The sequence below is a fragment of the Balaenoptera acutorostrata genome, chromosome 21 (genome assembly GCF_949987535.1).
Source record: "Balaenoptera acutorostrata chromosome 21, mBalAcu1.1, whole genome shotgun sequence".
NCBI classification, from domain to species: domain Eukaryota; kingdom Metazoa; phylum Chordata; class Mammalia; order Artiodactyla; family Balaenopteridae; genus Balaenoptera; species Balaenoptera acutorostrata.
This window is the reverse complement of record NC_080084.1, coordinates 7,855,709-7,876,272: the sequence shown is the minus strand read 5'-3', so window position 1 is coordinate 7,876,272 and position 20,564 is coordinate 7,855,709. Positions and strand designations below refer to the sequence as shown.

General features: G+C 36.2%; 1 protein-coding gene across 1 annotated transcript in view; it reads right to left on the bottom strand.

The window, feature by feature from the left end:
• ADAM32 (ADAM metallopeptidase domain 32) overlaps positions 1-20,564 on the bottom strand; it is a gene marked incomplete at its 5' end in the record, with an annotated part of 153,579 nt that overhangs the window by 118,306 nt on the left and 14,709 nt on the right. The window contains 4 exons of the mRNA XM_007178426.2: positions 435-503; positions 13,370-13,547; positions 14,893-14,969; positions 18,781-18,856. Coding sequence (XP_007178488.2) covers positions 435-503; positions 13,370-13,547; positions 14,893-14,969; positions 18,781-18,856 — 400 coding nt within the window. The remainder of the gene's footprint in view (positions 1-434; positions 504-13,369; positions 13,548-14,892; positions 14,970-18,780; positions 18,857-20,564) is intronic.

Below are 20,564 nucleotides of genomic sequence, written 5' to 3'. Positions count from 1 at the left end.
AGTTCTCATAAATAGTTATACTATCATCGTTGCTGTGCCAATAAATATCTTACAGGGCAAAAGATTCTCTAGACTACATGCTGCTCTTCAAGTACCCTAAAACAAAAATTAAGGCTTAAAGAATTTCACTTAAAAAAATCACCATTAAAAATTTTTGTGGATTGAGAGGGGCCCTAAAGATGTGAAGTACCAGCAAAAAAAAAAAAAAAAAAAATCATTTTGTTATGTAGGTTATGTAAAGATTTCAAATAAAACATTTCTGATAGAACTAATGTAATTTTGAATATTTGATTCTTCAAATAGAAGATGTCTCCACTGTTCTCTGGGAGCGACATGGAAGTAAGAAGACTGGAATCTTTAAGTTCCTTTCTAGTTAGGGATAATCATACATTCATATCAAATATTCAAAAGCAAAGAAGAAGCAAAATACATACCAAAACTTTGTCCACCACGACATGCATTTCTACATAAAGAGGAATTAAATCTGAAACAGCTGATTCTGGCTAGAAAAAAAGAATAGCAGCATTTAAAAACTTAAAAACTTTCACAAATTGTTTATTCTGAACTTTTAAAATATTTTTCCACCTTTACTGAGTCATAGTTGAAATATATATATATATATACTTAAGCTATAAAACTTGATGTTTTGATATACATATACAATGTGAAATAACTGCCACAATCAAGCTAAGTAACATATCCACTCTCACAGTTACTATTTTCTTTTTTCTTGTGTGTGTGTGTGTGTGTGTGTGTGTGTGTGTAGTGAGAACACATAAAATCAACCCTCTTAGAAAATTTAAAGTTTACAATACAATATTGCTAACTACAGTTACACTGATATTTATTAAATCTCTGGAATTTATTCATCTTGCATAGCTCAAACTTTATATGCTTTGACCAACATTTCCCCATTTCTCTTTGTCTGCAGCCCCTGGCAAACACCACTGTACTTTCTGTGTCTATGAGTTTGAATACTGTAGATTCCAGTAGTGAGATGTTGCAGTATTTGTCTTTCTCTGTCTGGCTTATTTTACTAACAACATCCTCAAGGTTCATCCATACTGCCACAAATGGCAGGATTTTCTTCTTTCTAAGGCTGAATAATATACCATTATATATACATATAACAATTTACTTATCCATTCATCCATCAATAGATACTTAGATTGTTTCCATATTTTTGCTATTGCAAATAATGCTTCAATGAACACAGAGGTGCACATATGTTTCAAGTTAGTGTATTTGTTTTCTACTAGGAAGATTTATGATTTCAGGTCTTACATTCAAGTTTTTAATCCATTTTGAGTTAAATTTTGTGTATGGTGTAAAATAGTGATCCATTATTCTTCTGCATGTTGCTGTCCAGTTTTCCTAATACCATTTATTGAAAAGTCTGTCCTTTCCCCATGGTATATTCTTGGTTCCTCTGTCATAAATTAATTGACCATATATGTTTAGGTTTATTTCTGTGTTCTCTATTCTGTTCCACTGATCTATGTGTCTCTTTTCATGCCAATATAATACTATTTTAATTAATAAAGCTTTGTAATATAGTTTGAAATCAGAGAGTCTGAAGCCTCCAGCTTTGTTTTCTTTCTCAAGATTGTTCTGGCTATTTGATGTTTGTGTTTCCATACAAATTTAAGGATTATCTTCCTATTCATTTGAAAAATAGCATGGGAATTTTGATGCGGATTGCAATGAATATGTAGATTGCTTAGGGTAGTACAGAAATTTTAACAATCCTGATTCTCCCAATCCATGAGCATGGAATATCTTTCCATTTATTTGGGTCTTCTTCAATTTCTTTCATCAATATCTTGTAATTTTCAATATATAGTTCTTTTACCTCCTTGGTTAAATTTATTCCTTGGTATTATATTCTTTTTGATGCATTATAAATCACATTGTTTATTTCTATTTCTGACAGTTTCTTATTGGTGTATATAAACACAAGAGATTTCCATATATTAGTTTTGTATCCTGAAAATTTACTGTATTTGTTTATTAGTTCTAACAGTTTTTTATGGAGTAGTTAGGGTGTTCTATATATAATATCATGTCATCTGCAAATAGTGACAGTTTTACTTCTTCCTTTCCAATTTGAATGCATGTCATTTCGTTTTCTTACCCAATTACTGTGGTGAGAACTTCCAATTCTATGTTGAATAAAAGTGGCGAAAGTGGGCATCCTTGACATGTTCCTGATCTTAAAGGAAATGCTTTCAGCTTTTCACCGTTGAGTATAATGTTAGCTGTGGGCATGTCATATATGGTCTTTATTACGTTGAAGTATGTTCCCTCTATCCACTTTGTTGAGAGTTTTTATTATACATGGATGCTGAATTTTTTCAAACGCTTTTTCTGCATCTATTTAGATGATCATGATTTTTATCCTTCATTTTGTTAATGTGGTATATCACATTAATTGATTTGCTGATGTTGAACCATTTTTTCATCCTTTCAATAAACCCCACTTCGGGGCTTCCCTGGTGGTGCAGTGGTTGAGAATCTGCCTGCCAATGCAGGGGACACGGGTTCGAGCCCTGGTCTGGGAAGATCCCACATGCCACGGAGCAACTACGCCCGTGAGCCACAATTACTGAGCCTGCGCGTCTGGAGCCTGTGCTCCGCAACAAGAGAGGCCGCGATAGTGAGAGGCCCGCACACCGTGATGAGGAGTGGCCCCCGCTTGCCGCAACTAGAGAAAGCCCTTGCACAGAAACGAAGACCCAACGCAGCCATAAATAAATAAATAAATAAATAAAATTAAAAAAAATAAAAATAAAAAAATAATAATAATAAAATAAATAAACCCCACTTCAGCATGGTGTATGATTCTTTCAATGTTTTTTTTTCTTTTAATGTTTTAATGTTGATTTGGTTTGCTATTATCTTTTTAAAGATCTTTACATCTATGTTCATCAGGGATATTGGCAAGTAATTTTCTTTTCTTTTTTTTTTTTTTTTTGTGGTATCCTTGTCTGGGGTTTGGTATCAGGGTATGCTGGCCTTGTAAAATGAATTTGGAAGTGTTCCCCCTTCATCTATTCTTCGGAAAAGGAGTTTGAGGATTGGTATTAATGATTCTTTAAATGTTTGGTACAATTCACCAGTGAATTGTATAAGTCTGGTGTTGGACTTTTGTTTGTTAGCAAATTTTTGACTACTGATTAAATCCCCTTACCAGTAATTGGTCTATTCAGATTATCTATTTCACCATAATTCAGTCTTGGTAGGTTAGGTGTTTCTAGAAATTTATCCATTTCTTCTGGGTTGCCTAATTTTTTAAAATTGAAGTATAGTTGATTGACAATGTTGTGTTACTTTTAGGTGTACAGCAAAGTGATTCATATATATATATATCATATATATATTTAATATATATAACATATAATATATATGTATTCTTTTTCAGATTCTTTTCCCTTATAGGTTATTACAAAATATTGAGTATAGTTCCCTGTGCTATATAGTAGGTTCTTGTTGGTTATCTATTTTATATATTGTTGTGTATATATGTTAATCCCAAACTCCCAATTTTTCCCTCCCCAGGTTGCCTAATTTGTTGACATATAATTCTTCCTAGTAGTCTATATTTCTGTGGGATCAGTTGTAACATCTCTTTCATTTTTTACTTTATGATTTCTCTTTTTCTCTTGGTGAGTCTAGCTAAAGGTTTGTCAATTTTATCTTTTCAAAGAACCAGCTCTCAGCTTCACTGATCTTCTCTATTGTCCTTTTGGAATCTGTTTCATTTATTTCTGCCCTACATTTGTTATGTCCTCCCTTCTACTAATCCTGGGTTTCATTTGTTCTTTTTCTAGTTCCTTGAGGTATAAAGTTAGGTTATTAGTGACTTTTCTTGTTTCTTGAGGTAGGCCATTTATCGCTAAGAACTTCCCTCGTAGAACTGCTTTTGCTGTGTCCCACAAATTTTTGGTATATGCTATTTCCATTTTCTTTTGTCTCAAGGTATTTTTAAAAATTTCTCCTTTGATTTTTCTTTGGCCCATTTGTTGTTCAGTAGCATACTGTTTAAACTCCACATATTTGTGAATTATCCAGATTTCTTCATGTAAATAATTCCCAGTTTCATACCATTGTGGTCAATAAAGATGCTTCATATGTCATCAATCCTCTTAAATTTATTAAGATTGTTTTGTGGCCTAACATGATCTCTCCTGGAAAATGTTCCATGTGAACTTCAGAAGAATGTGTATTCTGTTGCTTTTACATGGAGTATTCTGTATATATCTGTTAAGTCCATCATTCCAATGTGTCACTTAAGGCCGATGTTTCCTTATTGATTTTCTGTCTGGATGATCTATCCATTGATGTAAGTGGGATATTAAAATTCCCTACTATTATTATATTGCTGTCTATTTCTCCCTTTAGGTCAGTTAATATTTGCTTTATATATTTAGGTTATCCTATGTCGGGTACATAAATACTTACAAATGTTATATCTTCTTGTTAAATTGACCCCTATATCATTATGTAACACCCATCCTTGTCTCTTATTACAATCTTTTTTTTTTAAACACCTATTTTGTCTGATATAATTATAGCTACTCCAGCCTTCTTTTGGTTTCCATTAGCATGGAAATCTTTTTCCATCACTTCATTCTCAGTCTCTGTGTGTCCTTACATCAAAAGTCTCTTGTAGATAGCATATAGATGGGTCTTGTTTTTTTAATCCATGTAGCCACTCTATGTCTTTTGATTGGAGAACTCAGTCAATTCACATTTAAAGTAATTACTGATAGGTAGAGAAATGAGAGAACTCAAATAAAATTTAAAACTAATTATTATTGACATTTTATTAATTGTTTACTGGCTGTTTGTTTCTTCTTCTCTTGCTCTCTTCATTTGTGGTTTGATGACTTTCTTTAGTAATATACTTATATTACTTTCTTTTTATTGTTTGTGTATTTACTATAGGTTTTTGCTATTTGTAAGCCATGAAGCTTACAAATAACAACTTATATATAAGTCTATTGTAAGTTGATAACAACTTAAGTTTGTTGAAAATGCTCAACATTTTTACTCCCTGCCACATTTTCTCTTTTTTATGTCATATTTTACCTCTTTTTATCTTGTGTATCCCTTAACTAATTATTGTAATCATAGTTATTACTATTTTTACTACTTTCGTCTTTTAACCTTCATAGTACCTTTGTAACTGATTAATCCACTCCCTTTGCTATATATTTACCTTTCTGGTGAGAGTTATTATTTCATGTTTTCTTGGAAAAATTTAATATGAGTTCCAGTTCAAGATGGCAAAATATGAAGATCCTGAAATCAACTCCTCCCAAAGACCTACTGAGTCTACAGCTACAAACAGAACAATTCCCTCTTTTAAAAAACCTAAAGTCTGGCTGAGTGGTAACTATACATCAGGCAAACGAGAAGAAAAGCACGGTGAATCGGGTAGGATGTACTAAGACACACTCTTACCGTAAATGCCACCCTCAGTGCTATGACCCACAACCTGGAGAAAATTCTAAACATGGAGCTTCTGTCTGAGGAGTGAAGGGTTTGAACCTCACATTGGGCACCACAACTTTTAGGACCTGCACCTGAGAGACAAGCTCCAAAACAATGAACTTTGAAAACCAATGGGGCTTGAGTCCCCAGACTCACAAGATTGTGTCAGTCTGGGAACCAGGTCAAAAAGGGCCCAGGCACTTGGACTTACCTTCTGTAGGGCCCAGCTCAGAGGGAGCTAGCCATGCCCAGACTTAAAGTAAAGGAAATTCCCTTGCTTATATTAAGGTGTCAGCCTGGGAGGCAGGCATCTAATTAGCACACACATCCAGTAATGAAGACTTGCAGGTACCATCTTCGTGCTTTCCCTTTTCCATGCTCCAGAGCACTGTATCTCCCAGAAGAGAGCTTTTACATGCATCCGGTGCACCGATCTTTGCAGCTGACTCCCTGGGGACATTACTTGACTGCCTGACTCTGGAAGCCAAAGGAGCTTGCATTCCTAATCCCATGGGACTGCAATAATCATAAAGGAGCTCATACCCCTGTTAGGCACCCCAATTTTTGTGGCTGCTACCCAGGAATACCTCTACATCACCTGGCTCTGGCAGCCAGTGCGGCTTATACTTGTGGGTCCCATAGAACTGTAGCTAACAGAGAAAGAATTCTTAAACAACTACCAGGCCCCAACACAGCAAGAGGCAAAAGATCCAAGACCTCAGTCTTTCTGTTACAGAGGCCTATTAGTTAATCATCATGGCTGCAGCCTGAGAGGCAGACTTCTAATTAAACACACATCTATGGGCTAAGTGTCATGCTTTCCAGACACCTCAGAGGGTGAGTGCTATCTTCAAGAACTCCCTCTGCTACCCTCCAGAGATCCAGTTTTTCCTGCAGGGGAATTTTACATGCAATTGATGCCCTAGTTTTTAAAACTAGTGCCCCAGTTTTTGCAGCTACCACCTAGGGAATGCTCCTTGATTGCCTAGCTCTGGTGGCTAGGGGGCTTGCATTTCTGAGACCCACAGGACTGTAGCAATTGAAGAGATGGTTCTTGGCAAGCTGCCAGTGGCACAGCACTGTGCAGAAAACAGACTGAGGTATTCCGCAGTCTTTCTGTGAGGGAGGTCACTTTGCTTGTTCTGGTGCTTCAACCTCAGTGGAAGGCTTCAGGTTTAGCACACATCCAGTGAACTACAGAGCTTCCCTCAAGGAATGTAGTCGATGGACACCATCTTGGTACACTCCCTCTGCCTTGTTTCAGCTCTCCAACAGCTCCCAGAAAATAGCTTATACACTCATCTGGAGCCCCAGTTTTTGTGACTGTTATGGAGGGGACACTGCTGGATACCCTGGAGAGCAGGGCATACACTTGCAATCCCACAGGACTATATATATTTGCCTACTTTTAAGAGCTGCTGCCTGAGGATGTGGTTTCCAAACAGCCAGAATCTAAGTGGTAAGAACCTCCCCTTCAGGACACTGGCAGGTCTTGCCACATTCTCAACTACTGGGAGCTATTAAAAATATAATATGCTACTTGGATAAGCACAAAGCTTTGTCATCTTTGAGAGATGACAAAGAGCTGGGGGGAGGGTTTCACCTCCTACACAAGGACACTCCAAGACTAGGAGAGGTGGCTGTTCCATCTACCATATAAAAAGCAACCCAGAAAGTCAAGCAAAATGAAGAAACAGAGGAATATGTTCCAACTGGAAGAAAAAGATAAAACCTCATTAAAAAAACTTAATGAGGGGCTTCCCTGGTGGCACAGTGATTGAGAGTCTGCCTGCCAATGCAGGGGACACGGGTTCGAGCCCTGGTCTGGGAGGATCCCACATGCCGCAGAGCGGCTGGGCCCGTGAGCCACAATTACTGAGCCTGCGCGTCTGGAGCCTGTGCTCCACAACAAGAGAGGCCGCAATAGTGAGAGGCCCGTGCACCGCGATGAAGAGTGGCCCCCGCTTGCCGCAACTGGAGAAAGCCCTCGCACAGAAATGAAGACCCAACAGAGCCAAAATAAATAAATTAATTAATTAATATTTAAAAAAAAAACTTAATGAAATGGAGACATGTAATTTACCTGATGAAGAGTTTAAAGTAATGGTCATAAAGATGCTCACTGAACTGGGGAGAAGAGTGAATGGACACAGTGAGGAGAAGGTCAACACAGAGAGAGAAAATATAAGAAAGTACCAAAGAGAAGTCAGAAAACTGAACAATATAATAACAACGGAAAAATACACTAGAGAGGTTCAATGTTGGAGTAGATGAAGCAGAAGAAAAAAAAATCAGTCAACTCAAAGACAATGTGGTGGAACTCATGCAATCAGGGAAACAAAAAGAAAAAAAGAATTTAAAATAGGAAAGATAGCATAAGGGGTTATGGAACAACAACAAACTAACAAACATTTGCATTTACAGAAGTCCCAGAAGGAGAAGAGAATGGGGCAGAAATTCTGTTTGAAAACACAATGGCTGAAAACTTCCCTAACATGTGTAACGAAACAGACTTTCAGCCCCAGGAAGCCCAGAATCTTTCAAATAAGAACGCAAAGAGACCCACACCAAAACACATTATAATTTAAATGTCAAAAGTTAATTAGGAGACCTTCAAGATGGCGGAAGAGTAAGACGTGGAGAAATACAGCTACATGTGGTACAACTCCTACAGAACACCTCCTGAATGCTGGCAGAAAACCTCAGACTTCTCAAAAGGCAAGAAACTCCCCACGTACCTGGGTAGGGCAAAGGAAAAAAGAAAAAACAGAGACAAAAGAATAGGGACAGGATCTGCACCACTGGGAGGGAGCTGTGAAGGAGGAAAAGTTTCCACACACTAGGAAGCCCCTTCACTGTGGAGACGAGAGGTGGCAGGGGGGAAGCTTCGGAGCCACAGAGGAGAGCGCAGCAACAGGGGTGCAGAGGGCAAAGCAGAGAGATTCACGCACAGAGGATCGGTGCCGACCAGCACTCACCAGCCCAAGAGGCTTCTCTTCTCACCTGCTGGGGTGGGTGGGGGCTGGGATCTGAGGCTCCAGCTTCAGAGTTCAGATCCCAGGGAGAGGAGCGGGGTTGGCTGCGTGAACACAGCCTGAAGGGGGCTAGTGCACCACAGCTAGATGGGAGGGAGTCCAAGAAATGGAAAGTGCTGGAGTCCAAGTATGGAAATATGTTAATATAAATGTTTCAGACATTACATGAAATTTCTAAAAATCTTATATTTGTATTTGTATGGAAATATGTATGGAAATATGTTAATATAAATGTTTCAGACATTACATGAAATTTCTAAAAATCTTATATTTGTATTTGTATGGAAATATGTATGGAAATATGTTAATATAAATGTTTCAGACATTACATGAAATTTCTAAAAATCTTATATTTGTATTTGTATGGAAATATGTATGGAGATATGTTAATATAAATGTTTCAGACATTACATGAAATTTCTAAAAATCTTATATTTGTATTTGTATGGAAATATGTATGGAAATATGTTAATATAAATGTTTCAGACATTACATGAAATTTCTAAAAATCTTATATTTGTATTTGTATGGAAATATGTATGGAAATATGTTAATATAAATGTTTCAGACATTACATGAAATTTCTAAAAATCTTATATTTGTATTTGTATGGAAATATGTATGGAAATATGTTAATATAAATGTTTCAGACATTACATGAAATTTCTAAAAATCTTATATTTGTATTTGTATGGAAATATGTATGGAAATATGGTAATATAAATGTTTCAGACATTACATGAAATTTCTAAAAATCTTATATTTGTATTTGTATGGAAATATGTATGGAAATATGTTAATATAAATGTTTCAGACATTACATGAAATTTCTAAAAATCTTATATTTGTATTTGTAGGGAAATATGTATGGAAATATGTTAATATAAATGTTTCAGACATTACAGGAAACGTCTAAAAATCTTATATGTTCTGGTATAATGTTATAAGTAATAATCCTAGTTATTACTTTAAAATGTATATCTCAGAAATAACTAATTTTCTTGTCAACTGCATTATTATGAACTTTCATCAAATCTTTAACCATGGTCATTTTTAAGTCTTTTGTCATTTACAGACAGTTCTGGGTGTACTCTGATGATTTTGCAAATATGTTCCTATAAAAGAGTTTCATCTTCAAGAAATTCATGGAAAAGACTCTGACAAGTACAGGTTTCTGGTAACTGACTGTACTGCTGAACTGAATGAATAAGCATTTTCAGAACTCTAATGAAAAACTGATGAACTCATAAAAGTGCTAACAAAAGATCAAGATGAAAAAAAAGAAATTAATTACATGGGACTGAGTGAACTGATGAGGATGAGTATAATTTTTGTGACTTTCTGTCTGAATTAAAAAAAAAAAAAATCCCACAAGGACTCAGAGGAAAAGAATATACAAATCAATTTTCACTGCAAAGTAAAGGAGCTGTTACAGTGGAGGATTACTGGACTGAATGTCAATGTTATGACATAGTATAAGTGTGTTTCATGTTTGGTAATTGCAATCATTGTTGCTTTTGTTGTGGTCATCCATGTACAATGCTTGGTGTCAGTCTATCTATCTCTTGTAAAAATAAAATACAGTGTGTGTGTGTGGAAAAAAAAAAAAAGAAATAAATGAAAAAGAAATGAAGGAAACAATAGCAAAGATCAATAAAACTAAAAGCTGGTTCTTTGAGAAGATAAACAAAATTGATAAACCATTAGCCAGACTCATCAAGAAAAAAAGGGAAAGACTCAAATCAATAGAACTAGAAATGAAAAAGGAGAAGTAACAACTAACACTGCAGAAGTACAAAGGATCATGAGAGATTACTACAAGCAAATATATGCCAATAAAATGGACAACCTGGAAGAAATGGACAAATACTTAAAAAGCACAACCTTTCGAGACTGAACCAGGAAGAAATAGAAAATATAAACAGACCAATCATAAGCACTGAAATTGACACTGTGATTAAAAATCTTCCAACAAACAAAGCCCAGGACTAGATAGCTTCACAGGCGAATTCTATCAAACATTTAGAGAAAAGCTAACACCTATCCTTCTCAAACTCTTCCAAAATAGAGCAGAGGGAGGAACACTCCCCAAACTCATTCTACGAGGCCACCATCACCCTGATACCAAACCCAGACAAAGAGGTCACAAAGAAAGAAAACTACAGGCCAATATCACTGAGGAACACAGACGCAAAAATCCTCAACAAACCACTAGAAATAGGATCCAACAGAACATTAAAACGATCCTACACCATGATCAAGTGGGGTTTATCCCAGGAATGCAAGGATACTTCAATATATGCAAATCAATCAATGTGATAAACCATATTAACAAATTGAAGGAGAAAACCCATATGATCATCTCAATAGATGCAGAAAAAGCTTTCAATAAAATTCAACACCCATTTATGATAAAAACCCTCCAGAAAGTAGGCATACAGGGAACTTACCTCAACATAATAAAGGCCATATATGACAAACCCACAGCCAACATCGTTCTCAATGGTGAGAAACAGAAACCATTTCCTCTAAGATCAGGAACAAGACAAGGTTGCCCACTCTCACCACTATTATTCAACATAGTTTTGGAAGTTTTAGCCACAGCAATCAGAGAAGGAAACGAAATAAAAGGAATCCAAATTGAAAAAGAAGAAGTAAATGTGTCACTGTTTGCAGATGACATGATACTATACATAGAGAATCCTAAAGATGCTACCAGAAAACTACTGGAGCTGATCAATGAATTTGGTAATGTAGCAGGATACAAAATTAATGCACAGAATTCTCTTGCATTCCTATACACTGGTGATGAAAAATCTGAAAGAGAAATTAAGAAAACATTGCCATTTAGCACTGCAACAAAAAGAATAAAATACCTAGGAATAAACCTACCTTAGGAGACAAAAGACCTGTATGCAGAAAACTGTAAGACACTGATGAAAGAAATTAAAGATGATACAAACAGATGGAGAGATATACCATGTTCTTGGATTGGAAGAATCAACACTGTGAAAATGACTATACTACCCAAAGCAATCTACAGATTCAATGCAATCCCTATCAAACCACCAATGGCATTTTTCATAGAACTAGAACTAAATATTTCACAATTTGTATGGACACACAAAAGACCCCGAATAGCCAAAGCAATCTTGAGAAAGAAAAACGGAGCTGGAGGAATCATGCTCCCTGATTTTAGACTATACTGCAAAGCTATAGTAATCAAGACAGTATGGTACTGGCACAAAACCAGAAATACAGATCAATGAAACAGGATAGAAAGCCCAGAGATAAACTCACGCACATATGGTCACCTTATTTTTGATAAAGGAGGCAAGAATATATAATGGAGAAAAGACAGCCCCTTCAATAAGTGGTGCTGGGGAAAATGGACAGCTACAGGTTAAAGAATGACATTAGGACACTCCCTAACACCATACACAAAAATAAACTCAAAATGGATTAAAGACCTTAATGCAAGGCCAGACACTATAAAACCCTTAGAGGAAAACATAGGCAGAACACTCTATGACATAAATCACAGCAAGATCATTTTTGACCCACCTCCTAGAGGAATGGAAATAAAAACAAAAATAAACAAATGGGACCTAATGAAACTTAAAAGCTTTTGCACAGAAAAGGAAACCATAAACAAGATGAAAAGACAACCCTCAGAATGGGAGAAAATATTTGCAAATGAAGCAACTGACAAAGGATTAATCTCCAAAATTTACCAGCTGCTCATGCAGCTCAATATCAAAAAAACAAACAACCCAATCAAAAATGGGCAGAAGACCTAAATAGACATTTCTCCAAAGAAGATATACAGATTGCCAAAAAACACATGAAAGGATGCTCAACATCTCTAATCATTAGAGAAACGCAAATCAAAACTACAATGAGGTATATCACCTCACACCAGTCAGAATGGCCATCATCAAAAAATCTACAAACAATAAATGCCAGAGAGGGTGTGGAGAAAAGGGACCCCTCTTGCACTGTTGGTAGGAATGTAAATTGATACAGGCGCTATGGAGAACAGTATGGAGGTTCCTTAAAAAACTAAAAAAAAAACTACCATACAACCCAGCAATCCCACTACTGGGCATATAACCTGAGAAAACTATGATTCAAAAAGAGTCATGTACGACAATGTTCATTGCAGCTCTATTTACAATAGCCAGGACATGGAGGCAACCTAACTGTCCATCAACAGATGACTGGTTAAAGAAGATGTGGCACATATATACAATGGAATATTACTCAGCCATAAAAAGAAATGAATTTGAGTTATTTGTAGTGAGGTGGATGGACTTAGAGTCTGTCATATAGAGTGAAGTAAGTCAGAAAGAGAAAAACAAATACCGTATGCTAACACATATACATGGAATCTAAAAAAAAAAAAAAAGGTTCTGAAGAACCTAAGGGCAGGACAGGAATAAAGACGCAGACATAGAGAATGGACTTGAGGACATGGGGAGGGGAAAGGGTAAGCTGGGACGAAGTGAGAGAGTGGCATGGACATATATACACTACCAAATGTAAAACAGATAGCTAGTGGGAAGCAGCCACATAGCACAGGGAGATCAGCTCGGTGCTTTGTAACCAACTAGAGGGGTGGGATATGGAGTGTGGGAGGGAGACGCAAGAGGGAGGAGATATATATGGGGATATATGTATATGTATTGCTGATCCACTTTGTTTTAAAGCAGAAACTAACACACCATTGTAAAGCAATTATACTCCAATAAAGATGTTAAAAAAAGAAATTAAATCAATCAATAAATAAATAAAAGCAATAAGTGCCTTGAAAGAGTAATAAAGCATACATAACTCACTTTTTCACTTATAAAAATATTATAGTCCATTGGGTTTTGTTCTGTGTCTTGGTTATTTTCAGTAAGAACTGCAAATTCATTGTTTTCGTTTCCTAATTTATAAAGAAGATGCTTAAATTCAACTGCAGATTCCATAGGCTCAATTCCATAAGAAACATTTTCAAACTGCAATATTCCTCTGTAAAATTAAGGATAAAAATTCAAGTGTTTTTAATAAATTCTACATTATAAAACTCCGACAGAATTCCTAAAAAAAGGAGGAGGAGGAGGAGGAAGGAAAGAGGGGGAGAAGGAGGAGAAGGAGGGGGAGGAGGAGTGGGAGAAGAAAGATACAGAATGTTTTTGAGCTCAGTATTTTGACCCAAACTCTTTATGTTTTGGAGATGACTCTGAAGAGATAAAAAAAGGTCTTCCCCAATCCAAAAAACTAACTTTCCATTTAATTTTCTTTATAGTTATAAATGCAGCACAAATTATGTAATCAGTTGCTGGTATGAAAGTATACAGTATTACTGTGATCAAGTCATTCCCCTGTCCCCCAAGTCAGTAATTTAATGAAAGCAATAGCAAATAGAAATCTGTATAAATTTCTTTCTGTTTTGCACTGCAATGATTACATTGCTTGCATAAAAAAGGATACATAATCAGTAATTTTATTCATAAAAATAAAATTCAGCAGTAATTAGAAGGCATTTATGAATTTTGTTTATGTACCTAGTCTGAATAAGAAATTAAAAGCTAAATTTTAAAGAGTAAACAACTTTTATAAGTATTCTTCCTTGAATACAGGTAACAGTTCAAGTGACTACTCTCTAAAAACCAAATTTCAGAATTCCATGTAAAAAGCACTGAGTAAAATTCGTTTGTAGAAACAAGGATCCTACACTATAAAATGAAGGTGAAGAATATCCTGACAGAATGGAAAACTCTCCAAGCACTAGAATGGAAACCCTACAGTTCTTAGAGAGATTAAGATAGTGATATTACTAGAAAAATGAGTACTATAATAATACTTATTTGTTTTTATAGAAGTGCTTCCTCTCTCTGAAGATGATTTCCCTTTGTGAAAGAACATGCTTTGTTTATTTATTTTTACATCTCCAAACACCAGGCCAGTAGCTGGTACATGGTAGGTATCAAAAATACTCTATTTGCTGAAAAAATAAGCAACCCGAAACTTAGCCCTTCCAACTTGCTATAGTCAAACACGGTCAACTGTCATTTCTGCACTAAAGAAGAAACAAGATACAGAGCAAGGACACCAGAAAATCTAAACCTTCGAGGAAGTTAGACATGTCTCTGGTCAGTGGGGAAAGTAAAGAGAAATCAGAGAAGAAACATATTCAGAGGAAGAGATGATGATGATGATGATGATGATGATGATGATGATTATTATTATTCATTGAATAATCTCCACATGGGAATCCTCTACCATTTCCACACTTAGTATAAACTAACAAATTCTCTGCAGACAAATATCATAACCATGGTGTTTGCATATCAACGACAAAAAAATACATAACCTCAGTCCAGAGCAGGTGCTAAGTGTGACAACAGAATTCAGATATCCTTCAATATATCCTTGGTAGTAGCATTGAGTCTAGGGGGGAAAATATAAAGTGGTTACCTAGGAGTTGACAAAACTTTCTAATGATTTCTTTTTTTTTTTTTTTTTTTATTATTATTATTATTTATTTTATTTTATTTATTTATGGCTGTGTTGGGTCTTCATTTCTGTGCGAGGGCTTTCTCTAGTTGTGGCAAGCGGGGACCACTCTTCATCGCCGTGCGCGGGTCTCTCACTATCGCGGCCTCTCGTTGCGGAGCACAGGCTCCAGACGCACAGGCTCAGCAATTGTGGCTCACGGGCCTAGTTGCTCCGTGGCATGTGGGATCTTCCCAGACCAGGGCTCGAACCCGTGTCCCCTGCATTGGCAGGCAGATTCTCAACCACTGCGCCACCAGGGAAGCCCTCTAATGATTTCTTAACTTTTTATACTTAATAGAACTTTCTGAATATTTTTCACAGGCTATATACAGTTTATATCAGTATGAATAAAGTGACATTCAGAAGAAAAGTCTCCCCATATTTGCCACTTTCACTATATTAACTACTCTTTTCAGATCAATACTTGGGATTATTATTTTACACCCTGCTTCCAAACTTTTATCCCATATTTTAGGTAAAATTATTTTCCAATATATAAATTTAGGTCATCAATTAAGAGACAAAGATTGTGAGTATGGATTTCCTTTAAATTCTGATATTCTGCTAAAAAGAAACATCTAAAATTTAAGGGCACAAAAAGATTGAAGAGCTAGAAAAAGATATACCACACCCACCAACACAAACCAAAAGGATGATTCTAGTAATGCTTCTTGCATTACTAGAGATAAAGCATTACTAGAGATAGCATTACTAGAGATAAAGCATTACTAGAGATAAAGAGGGACATTTCATAATGATACATGCATTTCAATTCACCAGGAAGATATAAATATTCCAAGTTTGTATTCATTTAATAACATAGCGTCAAACTATAAAAAGCCAAAACTGAAATAATAATAAAAATAAATGCATAGGGCTTCCCTGGTGGCGCAGTGGTTGAGAATCTGCCTGCCAATGCAGGGGACACAGGTTCGAGCCCTGGTCTGGGAAGATCCCACATGCCACGGAGCAACTGGGCCCGTGAGCCACAATTACTGAGCCTGCGCGTCTGGAGCCTGTGCTCCGCAACAAGAGAGGCCGCGATAGTGAGAGGCCCACGCACCACGATGAAGAGAGGCCCCCGCTCGCCGCAACTAGAGAAAGCCCTCGCATAGAAACGAAGACCCAACACAGTCATAAATAAATAAATAAATAAATAAAAGAACGTGAATTTCTAAAAAAATAATAATAATAAATGCATAATCATACTAAAAGATTTTTAAGCATATACATTTCTGTCAGTAACTGATAAATCTAGCATTCAGAATCTACAGAAGATTTGAACAGAATGTTAACCTAACATAGGTAAAACCCTACTTAAAAACTATATATAATATACTTTTTTTTGCACAGTTCTTTTTTTTAACCATTTTTTTATTGAAGTGTAGTTAATTTACAATGTGTTAGCTTCAGGTGTACATCAAAGTGATTCAGTTATACATACATACATACACCTATATGTGTATCCTTTTTCAGATTCTTTTCCATTATAGGTTATCACAAGACACTGAATATACTGTGCTGTACAGTAGGTCCCTGTCATTTATCTATTTTATACATAGTCATGTGTATATGTTAATCCCTAACTCCTAATTTATCTCCCCCTCCACCCGCCGCTATCCTTTCTGGTAACCATAAGTTTGTTTACTATGTCTGTGAGTCTATTTCCATTTTATAAATAAGTTCATTTATATAATTATTTTAGATTCCACATATAAGTGATATCATGTGATATTAGTCTTTCTCTGTCTTACTTCACTTAACATGATAATCTCTAGGTCCATCTATGTTGCTGAAAAGGGCATTATTTCATTCTTTTTTTATAGCTGAGTAATATTCCATTGAATACACTTTCTTTTTAAAGAACATGTAACATTTACCAAAATGAAACCATATTCTGGGCCATGAAACACAAAAACAAATTGTAAAGGACTGAAATCACACCAAGTTCAGTCTCTGACCACAGTACAATTAACATAGAGACATAGAAAACATTATCACAGACAAAAAAGGAAAATTATATAATTTCCAAGATAGTGCTATAAATTTTGGTATAAATCTATGTATGTTTTCTTATTAACACATGCCTTTATGTTAGAACTATGGGGAGAAAGAAGGAGCAATAAAAGGAAAATAATGGTTCTTTCCAATAGAAGTGAAGTAACATATTTCAATAATTCAACAAATTTTTATTATATGCTATGTGCCAGGCATTTTTCTAGGCACTAGGGATGCATCATTGAATAAAACAGACCAAAACCTCTGGCGAAATGAAGATTATATTGCACTGAAAAAACAGAAAATAAATAGATAAAATATATGGTACATCATATATTGATAACCACTATAGAGAAAAACAAAACAGGTAAGGTAAGAGAGTAATAAGGCTAAGAGTGCCATTTAAAATAGGGGTTAGTCAAGGACTAATAGGATGGTTTTGAGCAAAGACCTGAAGGAAATGAGGGAGAAAAACATTGTATCTTGGGAAAGAGCAAACATCTGGATCAGAAGAAATAGAAAGTGAAGATTTCTTGAAAGGAGAACATGTCTGGTATGTTTGAAGAATAGCAAGGAAACCAACGCGACTGGAACAGAATAAGCAAGGTAGAGAATAACTGGAAATGAGGTCATAGAAGTAAAGAGAACCAGACTGTGTAAAGCCTGTAGGATACTAAAATGACTTTGGTTTTCACTTTGTGAATGATAAATCATCCCATGGAGGCTACTGAAGAGAGAAGTGACATGATCTGACCAGGTTTTAATAGGATTGATCTGGTTGCCATTTGGGGAACTAACTGAGGAGGTGAGCAAGGTGTGGAAGCAGGGAGATTACTCCGGAAGTTATAGCAATAATCCAAACTAGATATGATGTTTACTCGTTTACAGTGGTATCAGCAGATAGAGACAGAGGAAGAGGGTGGATTCTTAGTACATAATTTGAAAGGTGGAGTCAATATGATTCATTGATGGATGAGATAGGGACTAAAATAAAAGGAAAGGATTTCAATCTATGATTTCAGATTCAATAATATTTGTACCTGTTTTTATTATTATTTAATGTATATTCATTTATTCAACAAAATATAAACTAATTAATTAATTAAATTGTGCCTATGTTCTAGGCAGAGTAGAAGGTAAGTCAATCTAGTTTGTCTTTAATTTACCAAGACTTCAAGAAATCCTAATAATGGGTGAAATGAGGCATAAGTGGATCACTTAAATACATCCCCTGTGGCCTTCCCTGGTGGCGCAGTGGTTACGAATCCGCCTGCCAATGCAGGGGACACGGGTTCGAGCCCTGGTCCGGGTAGATCCCACATGCCGCGGAGCAACTAAGCCCGTGCGCCACAACTACTGAGACTGCGCTCTAGAGCCCGCGAGCCACAACTACTGAGCCCGCGTGCCACAACTACTGAAGCCCGCGCACCCTAGAGCCCGTGCTCCACAATAAGAGAAGCCACCGCAATGAGAAGCCTGCGCACTGCAACAAAGAGTAGCCCCCGCTCACCGCAACTAGAGAAAGCCCGTGTGCAGCAATGAAGACCCAACACAGCCAAAAATAAAATAAAATAAAAAATAAAATAAAATAAATTTTAAAAAAAACTGTAAATACATCCCCTGTGAATAGAGTCTTCTGTATTAGCAAAGTATTCAATGTAAAAAGGGTTTTAAAAATCTTTGAAATACAAAATTTAAATCTTACCTGAATATTTGAAGAATGAGAATTCACAGATCCTTGATTATACAAATAAATCATGAAATGATCTGCTAAAAAAAATCTGAATATAAAAAAAGAATGAGAGAATTTTAAGTTATTCTTTTCGAAACATGTAAAGCAGTAGTCAGCAAACTTAAATCCCTCAACCCAAATCTGACCTACCTTCTGCGTTTGTAAATAAAATTTTATTTGAACACAGCCATACCCATTCACTTATATATGGTTTATGGCAGCTTTCACGCTACAACAGCAGAGTTGAGTCATTTTGACAAAGATATTATCATCCTCAGAGCCTAAAATATTTACTATCTGGGCCTTTAAAGAAAAAGTTTGCCAATCCCTGACAAAGGTAGTATCTTCCTTTGACCTGTACGTAATCTTTATTCAAAGCAATAAACATTTACTCAAAATAAGTTTCCTATCTTATACTCCTTTAAAAAATAAGAAGAGACTATGAGATGAGAGAAAAGCATTTTAAAATTTACAAAGATATGAAATGGGTGTAGGATTATGAGTTTTCTATTCTTTCATTCGTTCTTTTTAAATTTTTATTCATTTATTTATTTTTTTTGGCTCCGTTGGGTCTTCGTTGCTGCGCGTGGGCTTCCTCTAGTTGTGGCGAGCAGGGGCTACTCTTCATTGCGGCGTGTGAACTTCTCATTGCCGTGGCTTCTCTTGTCGCAGAGCACAGGCTCTAAGTGTGTGGGCTTCAGTAGTTGTGGCACACAGGCTCAGCAGCTGTGGCTCGCGGGCTCTAGAGCGCAGGCTCAGTAGTGGTGCATGGGCTTAGTTGCTCCATAGCATGTGGGATCTTCCCAGACTAGGGCTCGAACCCATGTCCCCTGCACTGGCAAGCGGTTTCTTAACCACTGTGTCACCAGGGAATTCCCTATTCTCTCATTCTTTCTCAATTTTACTATCATAAATATATATTACTATAATGAAGTGGAAGAGTATTCTGTAAAAGTCATACTACCCAGAACACAGGTGTTGAAACTACAAGTCTAAGTTCAACCTTCTCTGGTATCATTCCCTGTCCTTACTATGCTATTTTACTTATGCTTTCTCACCTGGTGCTCACTCCTCAATCCAATGTGATGTAACTAGAGCACCCAGTCTAGCTTCTGCTGGGAATCCTCCATTAAAACAGATGCCGTAGAGATTACTAATGACCCGCTTGTTGTTAAATCCAAAAAGCAGTTTGAGTCAAGTAAAACTACTCTAACACACTGTTGACCACACTTCCCTTCTTTAAAACATCTACACTTCAACTTCAATCATACAATTTACCTCTGGTTTCCCTCATACCTTTTTGTCTACTTTTATAAGTCTCTTCATCTGGATCCTTACTTCTTCACTTAAATGCTTCCATGGCCTTCAATTCTGGTTGTTTTTCCTTCTCATCATTAATATTCACCCCCACCTCTGTATCTTGTTCATTTCTGGTGCCTCATTTATACCCATAGAAAAAAGATGGCTCTGAAACCCACACCTCTCTCGCATGACCTAAACTAAATATAACTGGCTATTTGGGGTCTTCTGTGGTTACATACAAATTTTAGGATTATTTGTTCTACTTCTGTGAAAAATGCATGAGTATTTTGATAGGGATTGGACTGAATCTGTAGATTGCCTTGGTTAGTGGTATGGACATTTTAACAATATTAATTCTTCCAACGCATAAGCATGGTATATCTTTACATTTATTTGTGTTCTCTTCAATTTCTTTATCAATGTCTTACAGCTTTCAGAGTACAGGTCTTTCACCT